The sequence below is a fragment of the Molossus molossus genome, unplaced genomic scaffold (assembly GCF_014108415.1).
Source record: "Molossus molossus isolate mMolMol1 unplaced genomic scaffold, mMolMol1.p scaffold_m16_p_16, whole genome shotgun sequence".
Classification (NCBI taxonomy): domain Eukaryota; kingdom Metazoa; phylum Chordata; class Mammalia; order Chiroptera; family Molossidae; genus Molossus; species Molossus molossus.
The window spans coordinates 72054590-72080546 of record NW_023425351.1 but is presented as its reverse complement, the minus strand read 5'-3'; the positions used below and the strand labels follow the sequence as shown (position 1 = coordinate 72080546).

The window sequence follows — 25957 nt, the reverse complement described above, 5'->3', positions numbered from 1 at the left end:
GGCGCAGCACGGAGTGGGCGGGCGGAGCTCTGCACGGTTGGTGGGAGGCGGGTGGCCGGAGCCTGCCCTGCTGCACTGGCTGCTGCTGCTGCATCGCATCCGGGGGAGGGCGAGGGCAGGGGCGGCGGCGGCGTGGGTGGTCGGATGGCATCTGGGGGCAGGCATGTGAGGCAGGGTAGCTGGTACGGTTGTGGGCGTGTTCTGCCCCTCTGCCCCTCTGTGCAGGCAGGTGATGGCAGCGACGGGGGCGTAGCAAGCAGCCTCCTGATGTCCCCGGGGAGGCCCAGAGCTGCCAGGGTGTCAGAACCACACCTGTGGGCACTGACAAGTTGTACACACTCAAATGCACCCTTTTCCTTAACACCTCAGCTCGGGTGGGGGTTTCTAGATGAGTGTAGCGGGGTGGGCGCTGGCTCCATGTGAGGCCGAGAAGGCTTTCCCAGCAGCCCCTCTGCTGCCTGGGTCCGGGAGCGCAGGCTCCCTGCTGGGCCGGGGTCAGCGACGGCCGTGCCTCCGCCCTCAGGCTCTGTCCATGCTCGGGGCGTACAGTTATCTTGGAAACGTTCGCGTGTGGTCACAGGTGGCCCTTCACCTCCCTGACCCAGCCTCGGCGGCCATTCCACCTGCACCCTCCCCCCCGCGTTCTCCTGAGGCCGACCTCAGACCGTGTCACCACCTGGAGGGCTTTCTGCGTGCGTCAGTAAGCGAGAAGGACTCTGAAAGCGCAACCGCAGTCCCCTGACCACGAGGGACAGCGGTGGCGGGACCGGGGCGCAGGTGCTGTCTGAGCCCGGGCCCCTCACACTCTGCTCCCCCGCAGGCCGCCGGTGTTCCAGCAGCCCGTCATCTTCCTGGGGGCCGACGTCACCCACCCGCCCGCAGGGGACGGGAAGAAGCCTTCCATCGCTGCTGTGAGTGTCGGTGCCGCCCGCCGGGCCCTGTGGGTGACCTTCCTCCCGAGCTGCCCGCGGAGGGGACGTGGCACCCCGCAGCCAGGGGCCAGAGCCCCTTCCTGGAAGGCCGGGAGGCCGCCGGGATCCCCGTCACGGGGTGATGGTGTTTGGGGGACGCCACAGGTGGACGGATACACCTGTGAGGCAGTGAGCGTGCTGTGAGCGGGCTCTGTCCAGAAACCCCGACAGGCCGCATCGGGCCCCACCGAGGTCCTGGGGGCTCTCGTCCTGCAGGGCAGAGGCTGCCCTCATTTCAGATGTTTTCTGTTTTTTGGGTTTTTTTTTTTTTTGTACAGATAGAGTGGGAGGGAGAGAGAGGAAGGGAGAGAGAGAGAGAGAAACATCAACGTGAAGGGACACATCGAGTGGCTGCCACCCGCACGACCAACCAGGGCCGGGGACAAACTGCAACTGAAGCACGTGCCCTTAGCGGGAACCGAACCGGGGTCTCTCAGGACCGCAGGCCGATGCTCTAACCGCTGAGCCAAACTGGCCAAGGCTGTTTTCTGTTTTTTACAAAATGCCAACTGTGAGTAAAAGAACGAGACCATCGAGAGTTCAGTCCATCCTCTCGTTCACCCTTGCAGTCTCCTAGACGGAGCGCATTAACGGGCCTGTGATGTGCGTGTGCACTGGCCTGGGCGGTCCTTGCCCTCCCTCAGCTGTGAGTTTCGCCCCGGAGGCGGTCCCAGGGCCCAAGGCCTGGCTGTGCGCCCCTCCCCTTGGCTGAGTCAGCAGCACCTCCGTCCCCACAGCTGACTCCTGGGGTATGGGGGGGCGGGGCAGCGCCATCATTACTGCAGCCTTTTGTTGGTGAGGACCAGGCCTGCTCGGGTGGTGCGGATTAGATGTGGAGGGCAGCACCAGCCGGTACCTCCTGTCCTCTGCAGCCGAGGTTGCAGGATCCCCTCGTCCCCAGTGGGGCGGCCAGAGTGAGGTCTGGGTGCTGTGTACTCGTCACCTGAGACCCCCTGTTGGTTTGTCTGCCTAGGGCAGCTCGTGCGTCCTGCCCCTCGTTCCCTCCACACAAATCCGATAGTGTTGGCATTTTCTGAGCACCTGCTCCATGCCAGGCCCTGGGCTGGGCCCTGGCTGGGCGCGTAACCGTCGTCTTGATCCTACGGGGTCGGCGACAGCTACCTCTTCCCACGCGAGGAAGGTCAGGGAGGCTGAGCGCCTGCTCGAGGGGATTGGCGCCTGCCTGAGTTCGGGGCTTTCTGGGCCCCTGACAAGCACACCTCGTGCCCCACAGGTCGTGGGCAGCATGGACGCCCACCCCAACCGCTACTGCGCCACCGTGCGGGTCCAGCAGCACCGCCAGGAGATCATCCAGGACCTGGCCGCCATGGTGCGTGAGCTGCTCATCCAGTTCTACAAGTCCACGCGCTTCAAGCCCACCCGCATCATCTTCTACCGCGACGGCGTGTCCGAGGGGCAGTTTCAGCAGGTGAGCCTCAGCTTCTCCGTCCTCATGAAGTCCGAGGCTCCCGTTTGGCAAAATAGCTTCTTGGGTTTGCTACAGAAAAGGACGGTGCGGTTTGCATTCTGCCCCAGTGTTTGTCTGGTCGTGGTGCGGAAGGTGGGCCGGGGTGCTGGGCCCAGCACCCTCCATGCTGAGGCAAGACGGAGACAGGAGGGGCGACAGGCTGGGCTTGGGGCCTGGGGAGCTGTGCCGGCGGAGGCTGGGAGTGTGGGCAGAGGTTTTGTGGGGCAGGCCCCCAGGGAGGGATGGCTGGGAACCCTTTGGAAAGTAGATCAGCAAGACCCTGGCCACTGTTTGAGTGTGGAGGGAGGGGCAGCATCTTGGGGGGCGTGGGGGTTGCAAGGCCAGCGGTCACAGGCGCAGGGAGCTCCGTAGGCGGGGCGTGTGGGAAAGGGCGGCTGTGTCCAGCTGGAGGCAGTGCGGCACCTCGCCGTCGGGGTGATCTGTGGGCAGCAGGTCCATCCCAGCCTGGATCTAGGTGTCCACACTGGCCGGATGACTGCGTCACTGGGAGGCGTTAGCAGGGAGGCAGAGCGGGATGTGGGGCCCCAACCCGATGCCGCAGGGGACCCCTGAGGCTGCCTCGGTGAATAGGCTGGTGGCATGTGGCAGGCGTGTGGCTGCCGGATCCCACCGCCAGGGCCAGCGAGGAGAATGAGCTCGCCACTCCCTGGCCAGCTGGTAGCTCCCGCGCTGTCCCGTCAGGTCCAGAGTGTGACCCCCACACACCTGGGCTCCCTCCACCGTGGTCACTGCTGTGATCACTCGTGAACATGCTCAGTGTCTGACAGAAGCACCACCACTGGGCTTCTGACCCTGGACCGATGCCATGTTGAGACGTCACCGCACAGTATTTGATCAGGACAGTCACTGAGTCTTGGCTTCAGTCCCTGCAGTCGCCATCGCTGCGCCGGGGTCTGGCCGTCCTCGCTCCCTGCCTCCCAGGGACTCACATGCCTCGTGTTTTCTATGTCGCTTTAGTCTTCACGGCAAGCTTGCAGGGTAGGGTGGTCCCGTTTTAAAAGTGAAAAAAACGGGGGATCAGAGAGGGTGCTGGGCTTTCCCATAGCCACACGGCTGCCTGGTGTCCGTGAGGGTTTGAGCTCACATCCGACGCCTAAGCCACTGTCTCCTCCACTAGACCCTCTCCCTGTTCCCGAGACGGGACGAGTCGTGGGATCGGTGTGCTCGTGTGTGTCCCCCAGCCCCTCGCCGCTCCCGGGTCAGGCCATTTATTGAGCACTAGGTGTTTTTGTTTGTTTTTTATCCTCACCAGAGGACATTTTTGCATTTATCCTCAGATAGAGCAGGAGAAAAGGGGGAAGAGAGAGAGAGAAGCATCAATGTGAGAGACACATCGAGTGGCTGCCACCCACGTGACCCCACTTGGGGCAGGGACAACTGCAACCGAGGTACGTGTCCTTAGTGGGAACCAACCCGGGACTCTCTGGTCTGCAAGCCAACGCTCTAACCGCTGAGCCAAGCTGGCCAGGGCTCGAGCACTGGGTGTTTTTGTCCATCATCTTATGTAGGCCATTGAGCCCTGGCCTCGTCATTTCCCTCCTCCCGTAACTGAGGGGAGACTGGGCTCTGAGGAGAAGGCCCACAGCTGACGCCAGCCAGGGACTGGGAGCCGTAGCCACAAGGATGTGTCAGGTGCTGCCGGTGACCGACGGCCCGGGCGCCCCTCCCCCGCAGGTGCTGCACCATGAGCTGCTGGCCATCCGCGAGGCGTGCATCAAGCTGGAGAAGGACTACCAGCCGGGCATCACGTTCATCGTGGTCCAGAAGCGGCACCACACGCGGCTTTTCTGCACGGACAAGAATGAGCGGGTGCGTGTCCTCGAAGTGCCTGTGGGACCACTCTGTCCCTGTTCTGGGGAGGGAGACCCTGTCCTCAGAGGGCTGTGCGGAGTCCCAGCTGTGTGTGTGAGGGGAGGCCATCAGTTTGGGGAGAATTTGGACGTGTAAATCCCACAGGTCTGAGACAGGACCGGCAGATGTCGTTTATCGGATAGAAATTTCCAGAGAGGCGGCTCTGGAAAAGAACAGTCAGCCCGCCCCCGCGGCGATGGCCAGTCGTGAGGACGGCTGTCGAGCGGAGTGAGCTTGCGGCCTCGGGAGATGGGGGCTAGAAGGCGCGGTCAGCTCGGGCAGGGGTCCGGAGAGCAGGTGGAAGACGGCCAGGTGCCTCCCGGCTGTCCAGGGTGAGGCCGTGTGCGGGAACAGCAAGGTTAGCGGGCGTGGCTGCTGGCGGTTCTCCCCGCCGAGGACAGGCGGGAGTCCTCGGGCTGCAGGGGGCCACGTCCCAGTGCCGAAGGATGCCCGCCGCGACCTCGGCCCCCGCAGTGGGCCCCGCAGACACAGCGTGCGGAGGCAGAGTTACAGCGAGAGAGGGGAACTTTGTCACCACCCAGGGCTGATCCGCCGAGTGTGGCAGCTGTGAGCTTGGAAGTCCTAGCACCACGGCCTCAGATTAGGGGAAGAGAGGAGAGGACAGACCTCTGCCTGCCAGGCGCATTGCAGCACAGCTGTCACACGCTGACGGGCGCACCGGCCGCACCGGAGCTTGGGAGCGTGGCCCGAACAAGCCGGATCTCGGGCGGTCCTGCCGGAGCAGCCGAGGTCACCTGGACGCTCGGGGACTTGGCCTCATCCCAGGCGACAAAAGAGGCCGCAGATTTCCAAACCTCGGCATTTTACAAAGCACAGTTTCTGATCATTATACAATTAAATTTTAACTCAACACTAGAAAAAGAAGTTTGAGAAAGCTTGACATTTTGAATTCACTTCTAAGTGGCACATGCGTTAAACATAGAGAAGATAAAAATTACAAGGTAATCAGAACTGAACAGAACCAAGAGAATTTCATGTCGAACCTTAGGCAGTGCCGCTGAAGCCGTGTGTGGAGCGTGGACTTCGGTGCGTCAGGTGAGCCCGAGATGGAGGGAGGATGGAGGAAGGATGGAGGAAGGATGGAGAAGAGAGACGAGCCCCAGGTCCAGGAGTGCTGGGGCGCCTGCCCGCCCCCCGCAGCCTGCCAGCCCCCTTTGCCCTGAGTCACGAGGGCTCCGAGTCAGCGGATGATGATGTGGCGGGACATGAAGCATAGAGCAAATAGACACAAGCATCTTCACAGACGGGTGAGCCCAGCAAGACTCAGCCAGGAGCAGACTCGTTGCGCGTTGGGGGCGAAGCAGAAGTGTGGCTGCAGGAGCGCTGCAGTTACACCATCGTAGGTCATTGCCAGCCTCCGACACACCGGGAAGCTTAGAAGAAATGGATACAGTTGCTTGCAGAACTCCATAAATTACCAAAGCAGCTCGGGGGACAGTCCAGGCATTGTCGCAACAGGCGTCAGGCCCAGGGAGGTCCGTGGGCAAGCCACTAGTTGTGCAGGGGGTGGGAGAGAGGGGACGCCTCAGCGTACTTCGTGGAATTAGTGTGGAGGGTTGGAGAGGCAGGTTTTACCCAACTTTCAGCGAGTAATCATATACAAAGTATTTCAGACCGTGGGGAGGGGGAGGAAACAAGTTATGAGATGAGCCTGCGTGGTGAGGGTGTGGGTGCTGTGCCGAGGTCAGGAGCTGGGGCGGCTGCAGCATCCCTGCCCCCCAGGGCCCCCTCCCTGAGGACACTGGGAGGCTTCACTAAGCTATCCTGCCAAGCACAGCGTCACGCTTGGCCACGGAGTAGATGCAGTGCTGTGAAGAGGACCCTCGTGATGTTGATGGAGTGCAGACCAATAACCAGTTTGGTTGTCCCAGAGGGAACTTGGAGCACAACTCAGCCACTCGAGAGGGCTGCCCCAGAGAAACCCACACATCTGTCAAGTCTTACAGCAAGATACTCCTCTAACTGTCTGCTAACAGGAGAAAAGGTGGTGGCGTGGTCCCGTATCGGCATAGATGTATAGGGGTGAAAATTAACACGCTGCACATCTATCCAGTGATTGTGATGGGATGTATCACAGTCACTACGAAATTGTGACGCTGAGCCAGAACAGCAGGTAGCGGAATGTCGACGACACTGCAGAGGAGCATTGTGAGCCACGGAGGCTGAGGCAGGTGGGCGTCCGTGGGCGTGAAGCCCGGGACCCAGACGGCAGCGGAAGGGAGACGGGGGCCGTGTTTTCAAATAGTTTACTTCTTTTAAAAGACTGAAGGTGTACAAAAGGTTGGCAAGAAGCAGAAATACATCTGAAGGCAAGAGGCCCATGGGGTCCTCTTTCATGTGTACAGGGTGTCCCAAAAAATGTAGGCAGGCCATCTGCAGGTTCCGTTACATTTGAAAATGAAATGTATTTCATTAAACACTGGCTTTGTAATTACACTTGTTTTGTATAAACATTTGGGGGGGGACACCCTATATATTTCAAAGGGTACACAACTCAAAAGTCAGTCAGTGGCATGGTGGTGGGTTGGGGTACGGATCTAGGGGGGCGGGCTGCAATAGCAGTAGCTGGGTCTCCAGTGACCTCGGTCCTGCTGTGTAAAGTTAGAGTTAAGTCATTTCGGATGTTAGTTTTTGTTAGGTTTTAGTTTAACATTCTGGTGCTGAGCAAATGCACTGTCCGAGTTAAAGACTTTGGAGCGGGCAGCCTGAGCGGGAGGGCCAGCCTCGGGCGAGGTAGGCAGGGCTCGCTCCCTCCGCTTTGTCCTGTCTCGGGCACGTCTAACGGGCTCCTTGTTGCTGAAGGTGGGGAAGAGTGGAAACATCCCAGCAGGCACCACCGTGGACACGAAGATCACCCACCCGACCGAGTTTGACTTCTACCTGTGTAGTCACGCTGGCATCCAGGTAAGGGCAGACGGTCCCCTTCGGACAGTCGCAGTGTCTGTGATGTCACGCACACATTCGGGGGCTCAGTGGTGAGCACCCAGGAAGGGCTTCAGCTGTGGTCAGGGCTTCACCAGTGAACAGAGGCTCAGGACTGCCAGGTGTTGGGGACACAGGACCCCTGGGAAGCTGGGGGGCATTCTTGGTGAGATGAGGTCCAGGCAGGAGGAGCAGTGAATGCAGAGTCAGGGCGCTCTGGTGGCATCCAGGGCATCGCTGTGCCTGGTGCTCAGCTTGGGGAGATCGCAGGTGACAAGGCCACCTGGTGGAAGTCGGCCTCACACTGCATGGTAAGGACGTCTCAGGAGCTGTGGGAAGGGCAGGGTGCGGCCCTGTGTCCCCCCCACGCATGCATGTTTGCTGGGCACACAGGGACGGTTCTGTGGCCCGTCATCACGGCCGGGCTGCTCCGTCTCTCGGCGAAGAGGCCCAGCCGGCCTGGGGTGACTCGGAGCGCCGCTCTGGCCAGCCTGGTGTCAGCCCCAGCTCACCGCCTCTTCATGCGGGGCTCTGGTTGTTCAGAGAGTACACCAAGACTTCCGCACCCCTCCCCAGAGCCTGTGCACCCCACCTTGGAGAGCGCCATGAACTTGGCACTGGTCCTGCTCCCCAGGAAGTATTTTCATTGTCTGTGTCGCCGTGCTGCGCCTGGGGCCTGATGCAGCCCGACACAGAGAATGGTTTTCACATTTTTAAAGGTTGTTAAAGGGAAAGAAAAAGAAGATGCCTTAGTGAGAACACAGAGTCCTTCCTCTCGTTTCTTAGCGCAGTTAGTTATCTGTCCTGGCCCATGTGGTGCCCGCCGGTGCCCTTTCTGTACGGGGCCCTATGGTGACCACAGGCCCTTGTCTCGCCGAGGCCTGTTCTCTTCCTGGCGTCCTGCCTGCTGGGTGGAGCCTCCCTCGGGCCCTCCGGCTTGTTCAGTGGCTGGGCCTGTTCTTTGCTGAGACCTTAGTGTTGTGACACACCTGGGCCTCGAGAGGGCCTGCTCGGCATTCATGCTGTGACCCTGGCAGGCCCTGTGACGGCCGCCAACAACACGCCAGGGTGGGTGCCACACCGGGTCCAGTGGTAAAGCAAGGGCGGTGGCGCCTGTGGCCCTGACATGGCGCTGAGCAGGCAGCTGGGCCGGGGAGGGGCCCGGCGGAGCGGCGGGTGGGCAGTGCCATCTGCTCTCCGTGTTGCCGTGGGTGGGCAAGGCCACCAACTCCTGCTTTTCTTAGTTTCAAAAGATGTCAAACTGTACAAACTGCATAAAATAACACACTTGCCAACTCGCTTTTAAAGAGTGCCGTTAAGCCCCGGCCAGTTTGGCTCAGCAGTTAGAGCATCGGCCTGCGGTCCCAAGAGACCGGGTTCGGTTCCCGCTAAGGGCACGTACTCGGTTGCGGTTTGTCCCCGGCCCTGGTTGGGTGGCATGGGTGGTAGCCACTTGATGTGTCCCTTTTGCGTCGATGTTTCTCTCTCTCTCTTTCTCTTCTCTCCCTCCCACTCTATCTGAACAAAAAAATGGAAAAATGTCCTCAGGTGAGGATTAAAAAAATACACACACGCACGCGCGCGCACACAAAGAGTGCCGTTAACATGTAGCTTTCACGGAGAGAGTGTGCTCCTGCCTGTAAATGAAACGCCGGGAGAACTAACCTGCACAAGCAGCGCTGTCCTCGGAGCAGCCGTTTCCAGCGTGTGCACCTTCCCCGTGGTCTTTCCCTCGCTGACACCTGTGTGGTCTGTGTTTTGCCCACCGGGCAATGAAACGCCCGGTCCGGATGCCTTTGCACAGTAGACCTGACCTTGTCGGTGTCTGTGTTGGATGCGCCGTGTCCCCGGTAAGCTGTTCTGTCCCCAGGTGCGGAGCGCTCGGCGCGTCGGCGGTGCCGTCGGCAGGTGCGCCTGCCCATCTCTGACCCTCTGATCTGCTTTTAGGGCACAAGCAGGCCTTCCCACTACCATGTGCTTTGGGATGACAATCGTTTCTCTTCCGATGAGCTGCAGATTCTCACCTACCAGCTGTGTCACACCTACGTGCGCTGCACGCGCTCCGTGTCCATCCCAGCGCCAGCATACTACGCGCACCTGGTGGCCTTCCGGGCCAGGTACCACCTGGTGGATAAAGAACATGACAGGTGAGTGGCAGGCCTTTCCTGGCTGGAGGTCACAGCAGGGGTCATTTCTGAAACAGGCTTTGGCGGCTGCTTTTCTGAAGTGGGAAGCAGTGGGGTCTCGGTGGCTGGAGCCAGCTGCGACGCGGAAGCCCAAACGCCAGTGTCAGCAGGGCCAGCATGTGGCCCTGGCTTAGCTGTCAGGGTGCTGCCCCGTGCTGCATTCAAGGCTGCGCCCTCTGTGTCCCTGTCCCCGCAGTGCTGAAGGAAGCCATACCTCCGGGCAGAGTAACGGACGCGACCATCAGGCGCTGGCCAAGGCGGTCCAGGTCCACCAGGACACACTGCGCACCATGTACTTTGCTTGACGTGTTGTGTTTACGATTGTGTGCCGAGTGGGATTCACACGAGACCAGCGACACTCAGACCAACAGACGCCAGCCCTCCCGTGGCAGCCAGCGCCCACCAGGAGACACCCAGACCAACAGACGCCAGCCCTCCCGAGGCAGCCAGCGCCCACCAGGAGACGGCGCTGGCTCAGCAGATGCCCCACTTCCCAGAATGCCTTCCGTCCTGGATTTCAAACTTGGATTTTGAACTGCAGACCTGTATGAGACCCCATTATCATAGGAAATATGGTTTGCCAAAATCTATGAGCTGCTTGTTAAACTAGAGTCCCGTGTTCCTTAAAAAATCTCCTAAAAGCAGTCTATGAACTCAGGGCTTTAAAACATTTTTAATTTATTTGGTCATTCGATTCACTTGTTTTTAACACATGATTCTAGATGAGATCGATGGGCTCAAACTAGCTGTGACTGCTCTCTGAGAGCCAGAGCAACACGATGAGGTTGTGGTTTTAAAGCCTTGACCATTCTGCTGTCGCTGAGTCTGCCGCAGCGACGCCCGAGTCCTGATGTGGCTCCGCAAGCGCGTCAGGACCCCCGGGCAGGCGCCTCCGGGTGCCCTCGGGCGTCGCGTCCACGGCCAGCCTTTCCCACCGCGGGGGAGGGGCAGCGGTGGCGGCAGAGGCCATGTGCGTTTACAACACTTCTAGGTCCAGAGAGATTGGCAGCAAGTGCCATTTTAATAAAAATTTATTTAAAAAAAAAAAAGAAAAAAGACAATATGCCGACAGTCTAATCGTAAGATTTGTCCTATAGGACTGTGACATTTATTTTCCAAAGTTTCTAAAGAATACGGGTCTGTGGTGATAAGTACAGTACAATCCTTTTTCACTGTTATGTCTTTAATGTAAGAGAAGAGAATTATATACCTGGTTTGCAGTATTCATGTGATAGCTAGATGCTGCTTTTTGTTCTATTGACTACGGGGTGCTTCTTGTGATCTGCAGTGTTTCAAGGCCTGGACACTGGGCCGCTCTTGTGGGTCTCAGTGCTCAAGTACAGGGGGATGCACTGCACCCCCTGTGCCCGCGGCCCGCCCCCCAGGGGACCGGGTGCGCTCACAGTGGTCACGCGCCACCCTCCCTGCCCCTCCATCCCATGTGTTGCTCAGCCGATTAAGCACAAATGGAATGTACGCATTCTTCCGGTCCTGGGAGCACGTCCGTGTGTTGGCGGGCCCGCCTCGCCATGCGGGGTCCTGTGGCGACCCCACAGGACCTGACACTGAACGCGGGAGCCTGCAGTGGGGGCCCCGTGCGGCAGTCAGCAGCCGAGCCCTGCCCCCCACAGGATGGTGGATGGACGCCTTTGGAAGGGCCAGACCCTCCTGCTGGGATCTGCCTTCTGGGCCCAGACGTGGGGTTGCCAACCCAGAAACCGTTGCACTCGGAGTGATGCCATGGACAGCTTGGAAGGGGTGACCGCTGACAGCTCTGTTTGTGCTGAGTGGGCTCTTTGTCCTGTAGGCAGATTTACCGAGAGTCAAGTCCACGTTCGTCGTAGAGACTCGAGGAAGGAGACGAGCCTTCTTCCCCCGTGCTGCTTTGTGCTCTAGGTTTCCTGTCCCTGCTGACACCCCCACCCGGCTGACACTTACCTCTGGTCCTGACAGGGGAGCCTCCGCTGGAGCGGGCGCCCGCCTGCCTCCCGGTCTCTGCTCTGGGCTCTCGCGGACCCTCGCCTGCGTCTCGGTGGTGGTGACAGAAGGATGCATATTATTTGTGAAGCTGTCTGCTCAGAGTGGTGCGTGCGTGTGGAAGTGTGTGCATGTGGGTGTCTTATTAATGGCATTAGTCCCTCCTCGCTGTGTCTCTGTCTCTCAGTGACAGAAGCCTCTGCTCTGAGAGATGTCGCAGGTCCCTGTCGCTCCGTTGGCAAGTGGCACTTTCTCCACGTCAGGACACCAGCCCACTCTTGGCTTACTTTCTGGGAGCCTTCAAGCTGAGGGGGGAATCTTCACTAATACACTCTTAAATTGGGTCGGTTTTCAGCCATTTTTAGGGTCATCTAAACCTGTTTGTCTCAAAGGTGCGTTTCTAACATGTGCAAGGGGATCTCGTGGGCGGGGTGCCTGGTTAAAATCAGACTCCCAGGCCTGGCTGCGAACCTCATGGCCGGGGCTGCCTGCGTCTGAGGCCCCCGGTGCAGAGCTTCCCGGAGGGGCTCCCACAAACACGGAGGCCCAGCGGGCAGGGCTCCTCGGCGACCATGTTCTAGGCCAAAACCTCGGGAAGATCACAGGCTGGCAGAAAATTACACCTACTTTTTTAAAAAACTTACTTTGAAGGCAGAGTTGATTTTCAGTGGGCCAAAGTGCTTTGAGAAGGGTGCTTTTCATGGCCCTGTGCTTGTTTCATAGAACTTTTCACACTAAAGGATCACCAGGCGGCCTGTCTCGCCGGCTGCACACCCTGCCCTCGTTTGGGGGTTCAGAGGGCGTGGCGGTGGGTGCGCGCTCAGGTAGACCGTTTCCCCAGCTTCTGCCAGGCCCCATTGTTAGGCTGCGTTCTGAGTTCCGAGACCGTGTGAGACCTCCCGGTGCGGGAGGGTCAGCCCAAGCCCCGTTCGCTTGGGAGCCAGAGGGGCCCTTGCCGTCCTCTGACCCGGGGCTACCTCGGGCCAGGCCGAGGGGGCGCCCCAGCCCACTGGTAGTAAGGTGTGCCTTGCTCGAAGCGAACTGAATGTGAAAATGTCAGAGAAAAGCTGGGATTTCCCTCATCTCTGTAGAAGAGCGTCTCCCAATTCGATTCTCACATTGATACTCTTCGTAGCATATTTCAAAACAGCCACTTTGAGAAAAATCAGTGTATTCCCACCCCTTCGCCACTGTCTGTCGCAGTGGACAAGCCCCCCTGAAGAACCCAGGGCACCCGTCCCGGTCGCCATTTTGCAGAAGAGACTTTGGTGCCGCTGGGACCTCACCCTGCTATTTGTGTACAATAAGCTCTGGTCTCCCTAGTCCAGATAAATTCAGTAAGACTGGGCATGCCTGTGATTTCCGAAAGAAAGGCTTTGTTTTGGTTTGGGTTTAGGTTTTCTGTTTTGAGAAGCAAGCACACACACACACACACACACACACACACACACTTGACTCGCTGGGTACTATACGGTAGGGTCTGCCTTTTCTTGTCGAGAGTGTATTGCTTCTTGGTGGTGTTCTCATGCTCCCTCCAGTGAATGTGTGCGCACTCTCGACCCACAGACGACCCCGGACCTTGGCAGTGGGCCGGGGGGACGCTGTTGGAAACCGAGGGACTTCATGCTGTTCGAGGTTGGCCAGATCCACGCTGCTCCGGACTCTGGCCCCGGCTGGAGGGCTGGCTAGAAAGGGGTTTCCTCCTCCAGCAGGGTGGGAGGGGGCTTTTTGATGCTGTATTGTATGTTGTGTTTACTGTCGTCGATGCAAACGTTGCTATTTATTTTTGCCTTTCTACTCTGGTTTGATTTGGCCAATGTGGATATTCCAGTGCACATGGTACCTGATGGACAGGGTACTGGCTGTTTCCCAGCTTTTATAAGTCGCCTGACGTCTACCTTCAGGTCTGCCGGATGATTTATTTTTGAACGCCGCAAATGGAATTTTTTTGGATGAATTGTTTTGCTTATATATGCAGCAGTGTAATTTTACATTGATCTGTGGGGTGATTTAAATTTTCTTTTTGCATTTTCTCAGTCAAATTATATATTTGATGCAATATGTGAAGGGTGGAGCAGCTAAGCGTCTTGCGACGGGACCCCAGGCTGTCCCCAGAAGGCCCCGTGGGCCACGGCGGCGCCTCTGCCCTGTGTCATGGAAGCGCGTGGCCATTTGTATCTGGGTGGCTCTTCAGTGGGACTTTGAGCTGTTGGACAGTTAAAAGGATTTTCATGGGCATTTTCCTACACCAGAGGCAGTTCTATTAGGAGGAACTCTAGAAGTTGACATAACCAGACAGTGGACAATCCCAGTGGCCCGGACAAGCCATAGACATTTCCCTGTGACCTCTCTGACTCATCTCTCACGCTCACGAGAAAAGGAATGTACAATAGAGGAACGTCCTCAGTGTTCGTGCGCCTCACTCTCGGAACGCAACTCTCTTATTTATATTTTAAACCTTTCCCCCGAAGTGACAGACTGTCCTCTCCGGCTGCCACCCAGCCGCTTCCCTGCTGTGCCGCTGGTCAGTGTAGAGGCCATGCACGTGTGACTGTCCACGTTACACACACATGGAGACTCTTTTGTAAGGAAAATTTTCAGCTCAAAATAATTGCACTGATTTTGACAACTTCCTTTTCTAATTATGCCCCACCTTGCGTCTGCTGTACTCGTCTGTGATGACTGTAGATAGACTTAGGGTAGCAGAAGTGACAGGAACCCCGCTACTTTGTGTTTGCGACGCTGCCGCGTTCTCCAGTGTCGTGGGCTGGAGTCGTGGGCTGGCTTCTGTTCTTCCGCCGCGTGCCTGTCGACCCCTCATGAAGGAAACGTTCCCCTTTGCCCGTTTTTCTAAAAGGCCGTCTGCAATCTAGTGAAAGGGGAGTGAGCTCCCCTGAGGTCTGAAGACTTAATTTTAAGAGGATTAATTGTAAATCCTTTAGACACGTTTTGTGGTTTAGTTTCTTGTTATTTGCCATGACTCCCAAAAGCATTTCCTCCTGGTTCCGCCCAGCACTTGATGTGCGGGTGGCAAGCACGCGTGTGGCCCACCTGCCGGGGTCGCCATGGCTTTGAAGCCACGCGGCACTGTCACGTCACAACCGTCCTCTGGGGAGAGCCCCTCGGCCCAGTGTGTTCTTTGCTGCCTGTGATGTCCGCTAGGTTTGTGTGTGGTTGTCTGCGGCCGGGCCGCCCGGGTCAGGCACACAGAGGCGTCAGCCCATTCAGTCACCGGGTGCGTGTGACTCACGCCGATGCCACAGGGCCCTCGTGATGCTTTTCTGGAAATGTTTTGCCATGTTACTGTCTACGGTGAATGTATTGGCTTAGCCAAATCACTACAGAAGGTGGTTTCTAAATACCTTTCAGTTTAAAAAAAGTAAATGCAGATAAAGGCTACCTCTGAATTCTCAGTAGATTCATGTCTGCTCTTACGCGTAGCTGTCCACACTGAAATGGCCAAAATGTCGCCCGAATAAACCGAGTTGTGAACATCTCTGTGCAGTGCGGCAGATGTGCGTGCCACCGTGACCCGTGGCTCTCACGACCTGCGCCTTGGAGGAGGCACTTTCTCTTCTTTCTCACAAACGGGTCAGAAATGGCCCCCTCTGCTCCCTGCTCCCTCTGTGCCCGCTCTGTGACTCACCAAGGTGCTTCCACACCGGCCCGGAGGTCACGCCTTCTGGTTCGAGCAGTGCAGGCGGACTGACCTGGGGTCGGCAGCCTGCGTTCCCGTCACTCCCTCCTGGAAACCGATCTGAGGTTTGCAAGCAGGACATTCTGTTCAAGTCCACGGCCCCTGTGCGGAAGGAACACAGGGTCCACGGCTGTGACGAGGGCAGGACTTCCCACGCCCTGGGTGTTGGTCAGGACTCAGTGCCCCTTTGTGAATGGTCCCTCTGCTGTCCGAAGTGTCTCCTGCCCACACACTGCTGTGGGCCAGGCGTCACCCCCTTATGTCTTGTTTGGGTTCCTATGTTCTCATGTCCTCAGAAGGTTGGCATTGTGTCCCTCCACTTGCTCTTAAGTTTGGGAGGCACAGGCGGGCGATCGCATGTGGGGCGGGGGGGCTCTGCTCTGCTCCTGGACGCTCGTTGGCTTTGGGCCAGAGAGACTCGCGCGCACCCTGACGTGGCAGACGTGACAGACGTGGCCCTCCGCCTTGTGGTTTGGATGGCGATGCTCTGCATGCTGCGTGCTGTGCTTTAACTCTGACAGCTGGGGTCCGCTGGTCTCTCGGGGTCACACTGTCTACCCTGAGAAGTTGGATGTCAGGGAGAGTGCCCACATGTCTGCTGACCTTTGGGTTGGTCTCACTTTCAGCCAGAATCCCACACGGGGTGATTCAGGGGACCCTGCACAGTGGCCCCCGCTCGATCTGGCAGCGGGCCCGAAGAACTGGGCTCCATCGCCCATTGGCCTTTTGTACCCACATCTCTGGAACCCAGAGGCAGCCCCCACCACACTTGCGTTCCTGAGAGATGGTTGAAAATAAGAGAACGGAAGATCACTGGTGCTTTTGTTAACACTTTACTCTCTTATTGGTTGAGTGAAAAGTTTCAGATGTATGAGATCCTTAAATGCCCTTGGGTGGTATGACCAAAGGGGGAGTCCTCATCTCACCCCACCCCCTTCCCTGGGGGTGTAGGGGCTGAATCACTTCTGTTTCCAGCCCCCTTGGATTTAAGCAGAGTTAAAGCTAAAACACCAAATACTGACTCTTCCCCCCAAGTGACTCCAGGAACTAGATGTCGAGGCCTCCTCACTCAGCACCTTCTGAATCTTCAGGTCCTCACTCCATGAGCTGGTCCCAAGGACAGCCGCGCCACCGGGCCCGTGTGGGGGACTGTGGGAACACCCTGGAGGGTGGGAGAGGGCGGCCCCTCTGGTCCCCATTAGGACCAGACAGCATGTTCCAGAAGACCCCGTCTCAGCCTCTGTGCCTTTATCGTCTGGTCCCAGTGTCCTCTCAATCATGTTGGGGCTGCGTTTCCGCTGGGAAGGAAGCCTGTGCCATCCCACACGTCGGTCATCCACCTTCTGCCTTTGACGCTGCTTCTGCTCCTCCGCTCCCAACTCTGCAAACTGTGAAGCCCGTGCGTGCTGTCTCGTGTCAGGAAACGTGAGGTTCCGGTTGCGTGGTTTCTCCTGCGCCCTGGCCAAGGCCACACCTGCAGGGCCTTAGCAAGACCGATCCCTTAGCCAGGCACTGGCCTGGTGATTTTGTTCAGAGTCACTCGAGTACTTAGTATAGGGGAACTGAGTTTTCTCCAAGGAATGGGAATGAGTCTGTGTGACATGCCTGAGACCCTCAGCTGTAGGTGCCGTCCAGCCTGCTGTCCTCGCCTTGGAAGGCTGGCGTTCCCTTCTGTGACCTGCGGGAAACTGCTTGCTTGGCTGTGGGGTCACCTCGGGCTGTGCACAGACTCATTTGGACACATCTAAAATGCAGCTTGTAGCTCGTGCTTTTTCGGGCCAGGTAGTGAGCGCTTTTCTTGGCTGATGGTCTAATTGCAAATCACCATTTCGTGTCAAGGGATGATTCTCTTGGTTTTAAGTGGGCGAGATAATCCATGTTATTTATTCTACAATTGTATAGAAAGTCCTTCCTGAGGCCTGCTTGGCCCCCCGTCACCAAACCCCAGCCCTCCGTGCTGAGCGCCGCTGGCTGCAGGGGGAGCAACACATTGGAAGTTTGGGTCCCTCTTCAAAGCCAAATATGTACCTGACTAAAATCCTGGAAGTGTGTAGTTTAGCACTAAATCGAAATTTGAGTCCTGAGTTTGATAGTGAATGTTAGTGTAGTTGTTGAAGGTGTGAACTCCATGTTTTAAAACTGTAGAGGCCAGTGAGTTTTTACTTTTTAAAAAGTTTTATGAGAATAATTGTAAGTTTCTTTGCAGCAAAATAGCTAATTACTCATTAACTACAAGAAAAGAATGTAGGGTTTAAATCCAGAATTTTCTTACCTCTGGTACACTTCAGATCACTTACCTAATATGTATTGAGGGGTTTGAACCCTGGGTTTTATCAACTTTTCTAGTTTTATTTTATTTTTATAAAATAATTGAAAAAGAACCAAAAATGAATTCAAAAGTTCCCTAGGTAGATCTTGCCTCCTCTTAATTCCCCCCACAATAAGACATTTTAGAAGACATTTTGAATCAAAATGTGTTACAACCATTTAAAGTTTACGATTTTCTAAGAAGCTAAGCAGCTGCAAGGGTCTCGTTTTGGGTGGTACTCGCGTCCCGCCCGCCCTCCCCGTGCGGCAGGTCCTGTGGCCGTGTCGTGCCTGCAGAGACACCGTGCCGCGTGCTGTTCTGTGAATGGACAGTTCCTATATAAACTAGTATTTATATTCGTTGGCCTCTCTGTCTGTGTACCTTCTCATTTGCTACATGAATTGTAAACTTAATTATGAAATTATAGTACCTGTTAGATACAGTTCTGAGGCTTCATGTCCGTGTCTTTAGTTCACTGCCATTCTGTGTGTGTGGAGGAAGTCCAATGCTTGCATGATGCTGGGTGGTGATGCCACTTTAAATTAAGCCTTAATCAGATGTTCAATTTGTAAGTTTCAGAGTATGCAAAAATATTAGGCAGAGTGAGTGTAAGCTGTCCAGATCAAGATGCTGTGTTGTGATTCAACGTTACAAAGGGAGACATTCAGTAAGACTCTCTCTCTCTCTCCTCTCTTCCTCTCTCTCTCTCCTCCCTCTCTCTCTCTCTCTCTCTCTCTCTCTCTCCAGGCTGTTGCCATCGCTTGATGAAGACAGACCATTGTGCATCTCTGTGGCAGTCAGTCAAAAAAAAAAAGATCTGTTTTGAAAGTCTTGAATTTTTCAGGGTTATTTTTACATGTTTGAATTTTCCCCTCCAGCCTGGGATTTATTTGTGGCTGATGGAGAGTATGATTTGGGCGTAGATCTTACTTGCAAACCTGCTCATGTTCTAAGCTTTCTTCAGGTGGTGCCACCTGCCATTGCTTCTGCATATGATTAAATAGATTTTTGTTTTTGTAAAAGCATCTTAAATTCAGACGTAAAATGGAGGGGACCCAGCTTTCTCTACAATGTGGATCTACCTCAGTTAAACAGTTGGGTGCTATTTACTAAGTCTGTCAAATTAAATTGGAAAAAGTAACCAAACAGTGAGCTATAACTCCACATGAAGCTTGAAATCATAATTTCCGTTCATTTAATAATATTTTTATTTATTTTGTGCCTTTTGTGTTGAATCCTAATGCATTGGAAAAAATATCAGTATGAATTAAATATTTTATATTGCAGGTGGGGAGAAAAGCCCGATTGGCCTTGGCATTTGGTAGATTCCCCAGCCGACCACTAACATATATTGGGATCCCAACTGCCTTCTGTGAAAAGGAGACAAATCGTGTCCAAGAGAAAATTTAACACTTTGCAAACAAATTCCAAACTCTTCTATGCACATATTTATAGCTATCACTTCATTTTCTGTGCCAATGAAGGGGCGGCCAAAACAGCTCATGTGTCCTCTTGTTGATTTTTCGCCATTTGGGCCCCTTCTTCGTCTGGCATGTAAGTTTATTTCATAAGCAGCAAATGGACTGTTGTTGACGTCATCTCTCCTGACCTGGTAGAGGGGTTCCTGAGCACGGACGGAGGAGGGCGCCCCCTCCGGCGAGGCTGTGGGGAGGGAGGCCGGCTTCCAGCAGCAGCCTGGTTGGTTCCCGGGAGCTGGGGGAGCGTTCTGGCAGGTGAGGAAGCAGAGGAGACCGTGACTTTCCTTGCTTTCGTATTTGGCAGTTTACAATTCTCAACTTTTCCTACTATGGCGATCTTTTTTAACTTAATTCTTTGGAGGTAATGCAATATTTTGGAGTCTTAAGAATTTGATTTTATACCAGTAAGAAACAAAAATTCAGGATCTTGCCTGTAGTATATAGTTTTACTATTTTAAAGAGATCTCTGAATTTTACAAGAGAACCAACATTCCTTAGTGGCAAAACTTTGAAAGTTGATTTGGGAGGCTTTTTGCTGCAGGATCTCAAAACAAGGGGATGATTCTAGTTCAATGTCTTTCATTTGAAACTCCCACCAGGTCAGTCGTAGGCTGTTTGTAAAGAGCGAGTCACCCTCGCATGCTGCGTATCAGGCTGGGCCTTGTTGCACTTTCTCAATGATAATAAATGCCCTACGATTGGCTCGCCAGGAAGCATTTTGTTTTTTACCTAACAGGAGTACTTTGGGGCAGGTGATTAAATTTATATAGGTACCTCAAGAAAAAGAACCTGAATATGCTGCATTTTGTTTCTTTAGCTTTTATATGTAGCATTTTGTTTTGCTCTTATTATTTTGTTTAGATATATGCTTTTTGGACCCCAATAGACTGTTGGAAGAAATTTTAAAATTACCCTTGTAGGGATACAGGGCCCTTTTTTTTTCCCCCCCTTCATTTCTAACTTCACTATCTGGTTCAAAGGTTGCCCACCAGTAGAATAACACTTGACCCAAACACATCTGAAAAAAGGGTACCATGAGTGGACAGTCATGTTCCCGATCCTTTCCGTTCATGCTGCTTTCTGGATTCTTTCTCCGTGCCATCAAGAGGCTGGGTAACTCGTTTCTAAGGCCAGATTTAAACATGGTGGCATCTTAAACGTTTTCAATACAGACCTCACACAGTCGCCATTGAGTAAGTAGCATGACCCTAAAGGAACTGCTGGCGGGAGGCAGCGGACCGGTTGGTCCCTGGAGAGCCAGCCGTCATTCCTCCCAGCCCTCGCCCGGAACTGAACGGATGGGGAGTGGTCTTGACAAAAGAGAAACTGGTGAAAAGCTAAAGGCTGAGACACTGAGCACCTGTTGTGTTTAAGCTTAGCTGGGTCCTTTCGAGTTTGTTTTACAGCTTACTAGGTTAAGTAGTTTGCACTATTTTTGCAATAAATTCATGGAAACTCTAACAGTTATTTGTTTTGTTTCTTACTGTGTGTATATAAACTAATACTAAAAGTTTGGCATAGTGTTTTTTCACCTCCTTACATACCCTTTAACATGCAAAGAATGCTGTAAATCCGATATAATATGTGAATGATATTTTATAAAGTTATTTTGTATGGTGTCAATTTTGTTTTGCCTCATAGTATGTCAGCAAAAAAATAAAATTCCTTGTATTTACAGCTGCCTCTCCCAAAGGTCTTCAATTACTCATGTTTACTTGGGAAGTTCCTTCTGCACAGGCTTCCGAGATGGGAGCACACCGTCAGTGACAGACACCTAGGGCCTACTCTTTGAAGTGTACTCGACAGAGCCGGGCACTGCCCGAGAATTGGGAGTTTGGGGATGGAAGCCACAGGAATGGATTGAATGGCAGGACAAATGTCTCTAGGATGAGTTGGGTGCTTCTACTTTACAGCCATGAGAAGGGAAGAAATAAAAAACTATTCAGTTGAGCCCCCTTCGAGTGCAAAGCCCTGAGCTCCATGTTGTGTGGGAAGCAGACCTGGCCATACCCGGGGCTCGCGGCCTGGTGCGTCCCTTAGCCCCGTCTGCCCTGGCTATAGTTACATGCACTGGGTGGCTCAAACCCCCGGTGGCCTCCCTGGGCTCTGTACCAAAAGGAAGAGTGGTGCTGGGAAAGGAAAGGAAGGTTGGAGTAAGGAAAAAAAAAAATGTCTGAAAATACTAGGATATACATGGTAACAAGCAGGCTGAGGTTTTGGTCTCTACATAAACGCTCCTAGGACTGTCTGTGAGCTGTCCAAAGGGAGTTCTCCATCCCCCTGGGGCTGGACGAACTGGCGTGCCCATGCCGCGGCCCGCTCAGCAGTGGGGAGGGCTGCTGAGCCCGCAAACACGGGAGCCTCGGATGTGTGACGGTCAGAACACCCAGGTCTGGGGGCTACTGTGTAAGACCTGTAAGACGGGAGTGGCTTTTACATTCTCAAGTGGTTAAAAGAATTTTTTAAAATTTTAGACCCACGAGAACTATACAAAAACCAATTTCAGTGTCCGGAAATGGTTTTCTTGCGCTACCGCCACACTCATTCCTCAGGTCCCATCTCTGGCTGGTTGGGCACAACGGCAGGGTTGAGGACTGTGACAGACATTACGTAGCCCAAGGAACGTGAACTATTTTCCCCATCTCGGGAAGTGCTGATGCCTGCTGCAGGGCCAGAGGGTAGCTCAGTGACTGCCAAGGTACAAGGGCAGGAAGGAGCTGGACCTGGAGGAAATTTGGGGAGGTAATAAAATGGTAGTATCTTAATTGCTGTAGTTATATGACTCAGCATTTGTCAAAACTCAGACCCACACACCAGTGGGTTTTAAATTTATCTTAAAAAGAAACTTTAAAAACAAGGGAGACAGAAAACATCAGTGGCTACCTGACTACTTGCTAACATGACAAGAGCCAAAAAGGTGCTCCATGTGAAAACACGCAGAGCATGTGGTTCTCTCGTGGAGAGTAAGACAACTACTACAGGTGTAAAGAAGGAACAGTAAATCAGATCTTCGACATACAAAATGTTCTAAGTGCTTTTTAAGAAAAATGTGCAGAGGTAAATTTTCTTCTTGGATTTATGATTTGACTTAAAATTTTTCTCTGGGAATAATAGTGCTAGAAATGCTTATTTTTAAATTTCATAAAAGTCTCAGGTAATAAGCAAGGCATTAGAACAACAGGGGATTCTAAAATTAGATTTATAGGACATTTTACTGTAAAAATACATACAACTTTTAATTAAAAAATTTTTTTGTCTTTACAGTTAAAAATGTACTATTTGGACAAATACTCAAACAGATTTTTCTGAAATACAAAATGCAAATGTAACTAACATACTACACACAGTGTAACAAAACGTAACAAACTACATGCAGAACTAAAACCGGGTGTGGCCTTTCCTACATCACTGATGTTCAGAAGCTCTCTGAGCTCCACCTTTACATGGAAGTTAAGCAGAAATGTTGTTGGTGGACAGGCTCTTGCTTGGTGCCTCCACCAACACTGGGCCTGACAACTTTCCTTTTGGCTCGTTATGGTGTAGGTGCATGAGGTCCTCCATCTCAGCCAGAAAAGAATACAGTGTCTTCGAAGTCTCTGGAAAGTGAAGACTAAAGTCACACAGTGTTGTGCTAATCCAAGAGGATCCTCACCGGGCTGACTTTTAAAGCATTTTGTTTTGGGTTTAGGATTCTGCTTCATCATCATCACTTTCGCCATCGTCATCTTTCTCCTCATCCTCTTCATCCTTCTCCTTAAGCATTTTCAGATATTTACTAGCTAATATCTTCTTTGGTAATATATCTTAAAAACATAAAGGTAACATTAGTAGTTGCTTATGGCAGACCATGCAGATTTCAAAATGTACTAGTTCCTGCTTTGACCTCTAGAATAGGTTCCAAACAAGACAAAATCAGACTACCATTCTGGATGATCTCTTGACGAATGCTAGAGACCTGTTTCCATTTCACTGACTGCAAACCATGTGCTTCTCTCTTCTCTATGCTTTGGTAAGCCTGTGAGCAACCCACCCAACTTACCTGAGACAGGCTGGCCGGCCCCAGGGGAAGAATAGCCCTTTTTAGCCATGGCCCACATAGCTTGTTCTACAACAATTAGTTTGTTTCTGGGGCCAACTAGACAAGTGGCAAAGAGGAGTCTGAGAGGGTGGGTCTGCCAGGCTCAGCCAGCCAAACACCCTTGTGGAGGTTGCTGGCCTCATTATTGTTCTAGGTGAGCCCCATTACAAACATGCTCAACAGACAAAACTGTGCCAGGTCATGGGTAACTTTGGCACCTAGAGAAAGCAGCAAAATGTTTATTTCAGGGAAAGTAGGGAAGAAAGGCTGTAAATTACTAAGCATTTTTCAACGAGAATATTTCAAAAACCAAGTACCTGCGAGGAACTGAAAAGTTTCTGATTCCTCTGCAGCACTGGACAGATCATTGTAAGTAAGCGCTTTGGCTTCTTTCCCACGGCCATGTCTGTAGGAGTAGGTGGCTAGGTGCTGAACAAAGAGTTCCTACAACAGATGAAAAGGTGCGATGAAAGGTGTGCCTTGAAAATGTGCCATAGAACTGAAAATTTTAAATCTCATTAAGATTAGATGATTGCACATCATCTTGGTTTCTCAAATGACAGGAAACCACCGGGTGCGGAAAAAAGAAATATGAGGTCAGAAGGAAACCAAGTCGTATCAAAGTTGGTGGGGAAGCAGGCATTTCCCTAAAGTTTATTTTAGATTTTTAACTCAAGAAAAACATTTAACAATGAGTCATAAATGTTTAATGACCAAGCTGTACAGTAAAAAAAAAAAAAAAAAAGAGAGAGAGCAAGAGACCATTCAAAATTTCTGCTCGGCTCCGGAATACTTTGTCTTCGCGGTTCCCTATAAATCAGACAGACAACAGGCGGAAGCTCAGGATGGACCCCGTTTCCGATGTCGCTCAACAACTTGTCGAAGGCAACTGCCCTGAGCCCTCGGGCTGCTTCGCGTGACGGAGCCCGGGCCCTCACTGGGCCGTCTGGGCAGCCGGGGCCCCGAAACCACGGAACAGGCCGAGTGCGAGAGAGGGGAAAGCTTTGGGGCCCGGGGCTCCGCGACGCCGCTGGAGGAGGAACAACAGGCCCGCGCCCCCTCGCGCCGTTGCCCCGGTGATCCCGCGCGAGGGAGGACGGGGCGGCGCGCGGGGGAGGCCGGGAGCAGCCGGGGTGGGCGGGGCGAGGAGGGCGCAAGGGAGGCCGGGAGCGGCGCGCGGAGGGCGGGGCCGAAGGGAGGAGCGCGGGGGCTGGGGCGCGCGCGCGCGCGGCGTGGCGAGAAAGCGAGGCGGCTCGCGGAAGGGCGCGCATGCGCGAGCCCGCGAAAGGGAGCCAGCGGCGAGCGCGGCCGCTCCCGGCGGCCCCCATCCCCGCGCCCCGCACCTCACTCCGCCCCGTGCGGCCCCCGCCTCACCGTAGCCTTGGCCGTGAGCACGAGCGCCTCCTGGTTGATGCTGGACACCTCGGGGGAGCTCTTCATGATGACCCGGATGCGGGACAGGGGCAGCGACACGAGGCGCTGCTCCCCGCACTTGTCCCTGCCCACGACCACCTCCGCCATCTTCCTGCCCCTCCCCCGCGGAGGCAGCCGGGACCCGCCGCAAGGTGGCCGGCCGACTCGGTCGGCGCGGGAGCGGCGTCCCGCTGCCCCGTGGGAGTTGTAGTGCCGGGGCGGTGCGTCGGCGGGCCGGACTACAAGACCCATGATGCCCCGCGCGCCCCCGCGGCTGCGCGGAAGGAGCCCGGGGGGAGGGGCCGGGAGGAGCGCCGACGGGCGCCAGAACGGAGGGGTGGGGCGTGCGGTCCCCCGAGGGAGGGTGGTGCTGCCCAGAGCAGGTGGACCGTGGTAAGAGAGCCTCCAGGAGGCGGGGAAAGACTTCACCCTCGGTCGCCACTCTGTATTCGGTGCCTTCTCCGCTGGGACGGGGATGCAGCTGCGAGCACAGAGGAGCGCTTCCCCGCAGCCAGCCTTCCAGAAGGAGGCCGGGAGAGGACCCTGCGGGAAGAGGATGCAGAGACGTCGGGGCGGCCGGAGGAAGGCCGGGCAGGGAGAACGCGCTTGCCTGGGAGAGGGAACCACAGATGCAAAGGCCCTGAGGCAGGAGCTCTCGGGGAGCTCAGAACGACCTGGGTTGTTGGCGCCGCTGTCCCTTAGCCCACTTTATCGCCACAGCCCCCAGCAGGTGCGCTCGTTATTTCTGCAGCGCTGGTCCTAGCCCCCTGCAGTATCTGTGTCCCAGTTAACTGCACTTTCCAGGGCCCCAGCCAGCCTACTTCTGCTCAGGTCCTCCAAGGGAGACTGGCAGGTCATTGCTTCCGTGAAGGCTCTGGCGGCAGGGTGGGGAGTGCAGGGCATGGCGGAGGTGGTTTGAGCCACTTCACCCTCCCTGGGTTTCCACTTAGCAGTAGCCCCTCTAGTAGTGGCCGGTCTGGGCTCCTGGGCTCCTGAGCTCCGAGCAAGGGGCAGTACCAGCTTCCTGAGCTTTGGGTAGCATCCTCCTCCGCTTTCACTCAGAACACCTTTCCCTCCTGCTCCTGCAGCTCTCCCAACACCTCGGAAGTCCATTCTTGGCAATAAGTCCCTTTCGTTGGAAAGAGCTAAAGTTTCTGCTTTCCTGATTGAACCTCGGGACATATGTACATGGTCCTAGGAAACAGGCCCAGGAAGATGGGAGCCGGGGTTTGTTGTCTGAATGATTGTGCTGGTACAGAGACGACCTCACCTCGCCTGCAGAATGGTTGAGTGAACTCACCTGTCCTTGCCTGGATCAAGTGCTCATTGCGGGGCAGGCTGCAATGAGAATGGAGCCTCCTGGCACAGGATGACCCTGTGCTGGCCCTAGGTGGTTCCTTATCTTTTGTAGCCTTGGGGCTGATAAGGCTAAAGGTCAGACCTACCTTTAACCCTACCTGGTGCATGATTACAAGATAAATTGAAGTCGCACCTTCACCAGGTCTTTTCCCTGAAGCTAGGCTATTGATCCGGAAGAGTGGGAATTAGAATGGGGATAGTTGGGAG

At 54.5% G+C, this 25957-nt stretch overlaps 2 protein-coding genes across 9 annotated transcripts in view; one reads left to right on the top strand and one right to left on the bottom strand.

Moving 5' to 3' along the window:
- AGO2 (argonaute RISC catalytic component 2) overlaps nt 1-18224 on the top strand; it is a 381544-nt gene extending 363320 nt beyond the window's left edge. For 4 of the 7 annotated variants that reach the window (XM_036263897.1, XM_036263900.1, XM_036263901.1 and 1 more), the window contains 6 exons: nt 821-911; nt 2206-2400; nt 4135-4269; nt 7135-7236; nt 9202-9401; nt 9637-18224. In XM_036263897.1, the coding sequence (XP_036119790.1) occupies nt 821-911; nt 2206-2400; nt 4135-4269; nt 7135-7236; nt 9202-9401; nt 9637-9745 (832 nt within the window). In that variant the 3' untranslated portion in view covers nt 9746-18224. Of the gene's footprint in view, nt 1-820; nt 912-2205; nt 2401-4134; nt 4270-5320; nt 5368-6308; nt 6504-7134; nt 7237-9201; nt 9402-9636 lie in introns of those variants that run through there. The other 3 variants (XR_004959850.1, XM_036263898.1, XM_036263902.1) reach the window with 3 other exon arrangements.
- Nucleotides 18225-22180: 3956 nt separating this feature from the next.
- Nucleotides 22181-24569, bottom strand: CHRAC1 (chromatin accessibility complex subunit 1). Of its 2 annotated transcripts, none has more exons than XM_036263906.1 (3): nt 24353-24569; nt 23296-23422; nt 22181-22703 (listed from the first exon to the last, which is right to left on the bottom strand). In XM_036263906.1, the coding sequence occupies exons 1-3, from the start codon at nt 24497-24499 to the stop codon at nt 22585-22587; spliced, it is 393 nt and encodes a 130-aa protein (XP_036119799.1). In that variant the 5' UTR covers nt 24500-24569; the 3' UTR covers nt 22181-22584. The 2 variants fall into 2 exon arrangements, with proteins under 2 accessions (XP_036119799.1, XP_036119800.1); XM_036263907.1 differs by lacking the exon at nt 22181-22703 and adding an exon at nt 22712-23196.
- Nucleotides 24570-25957: the final 1388 nt, after the last annotated feature.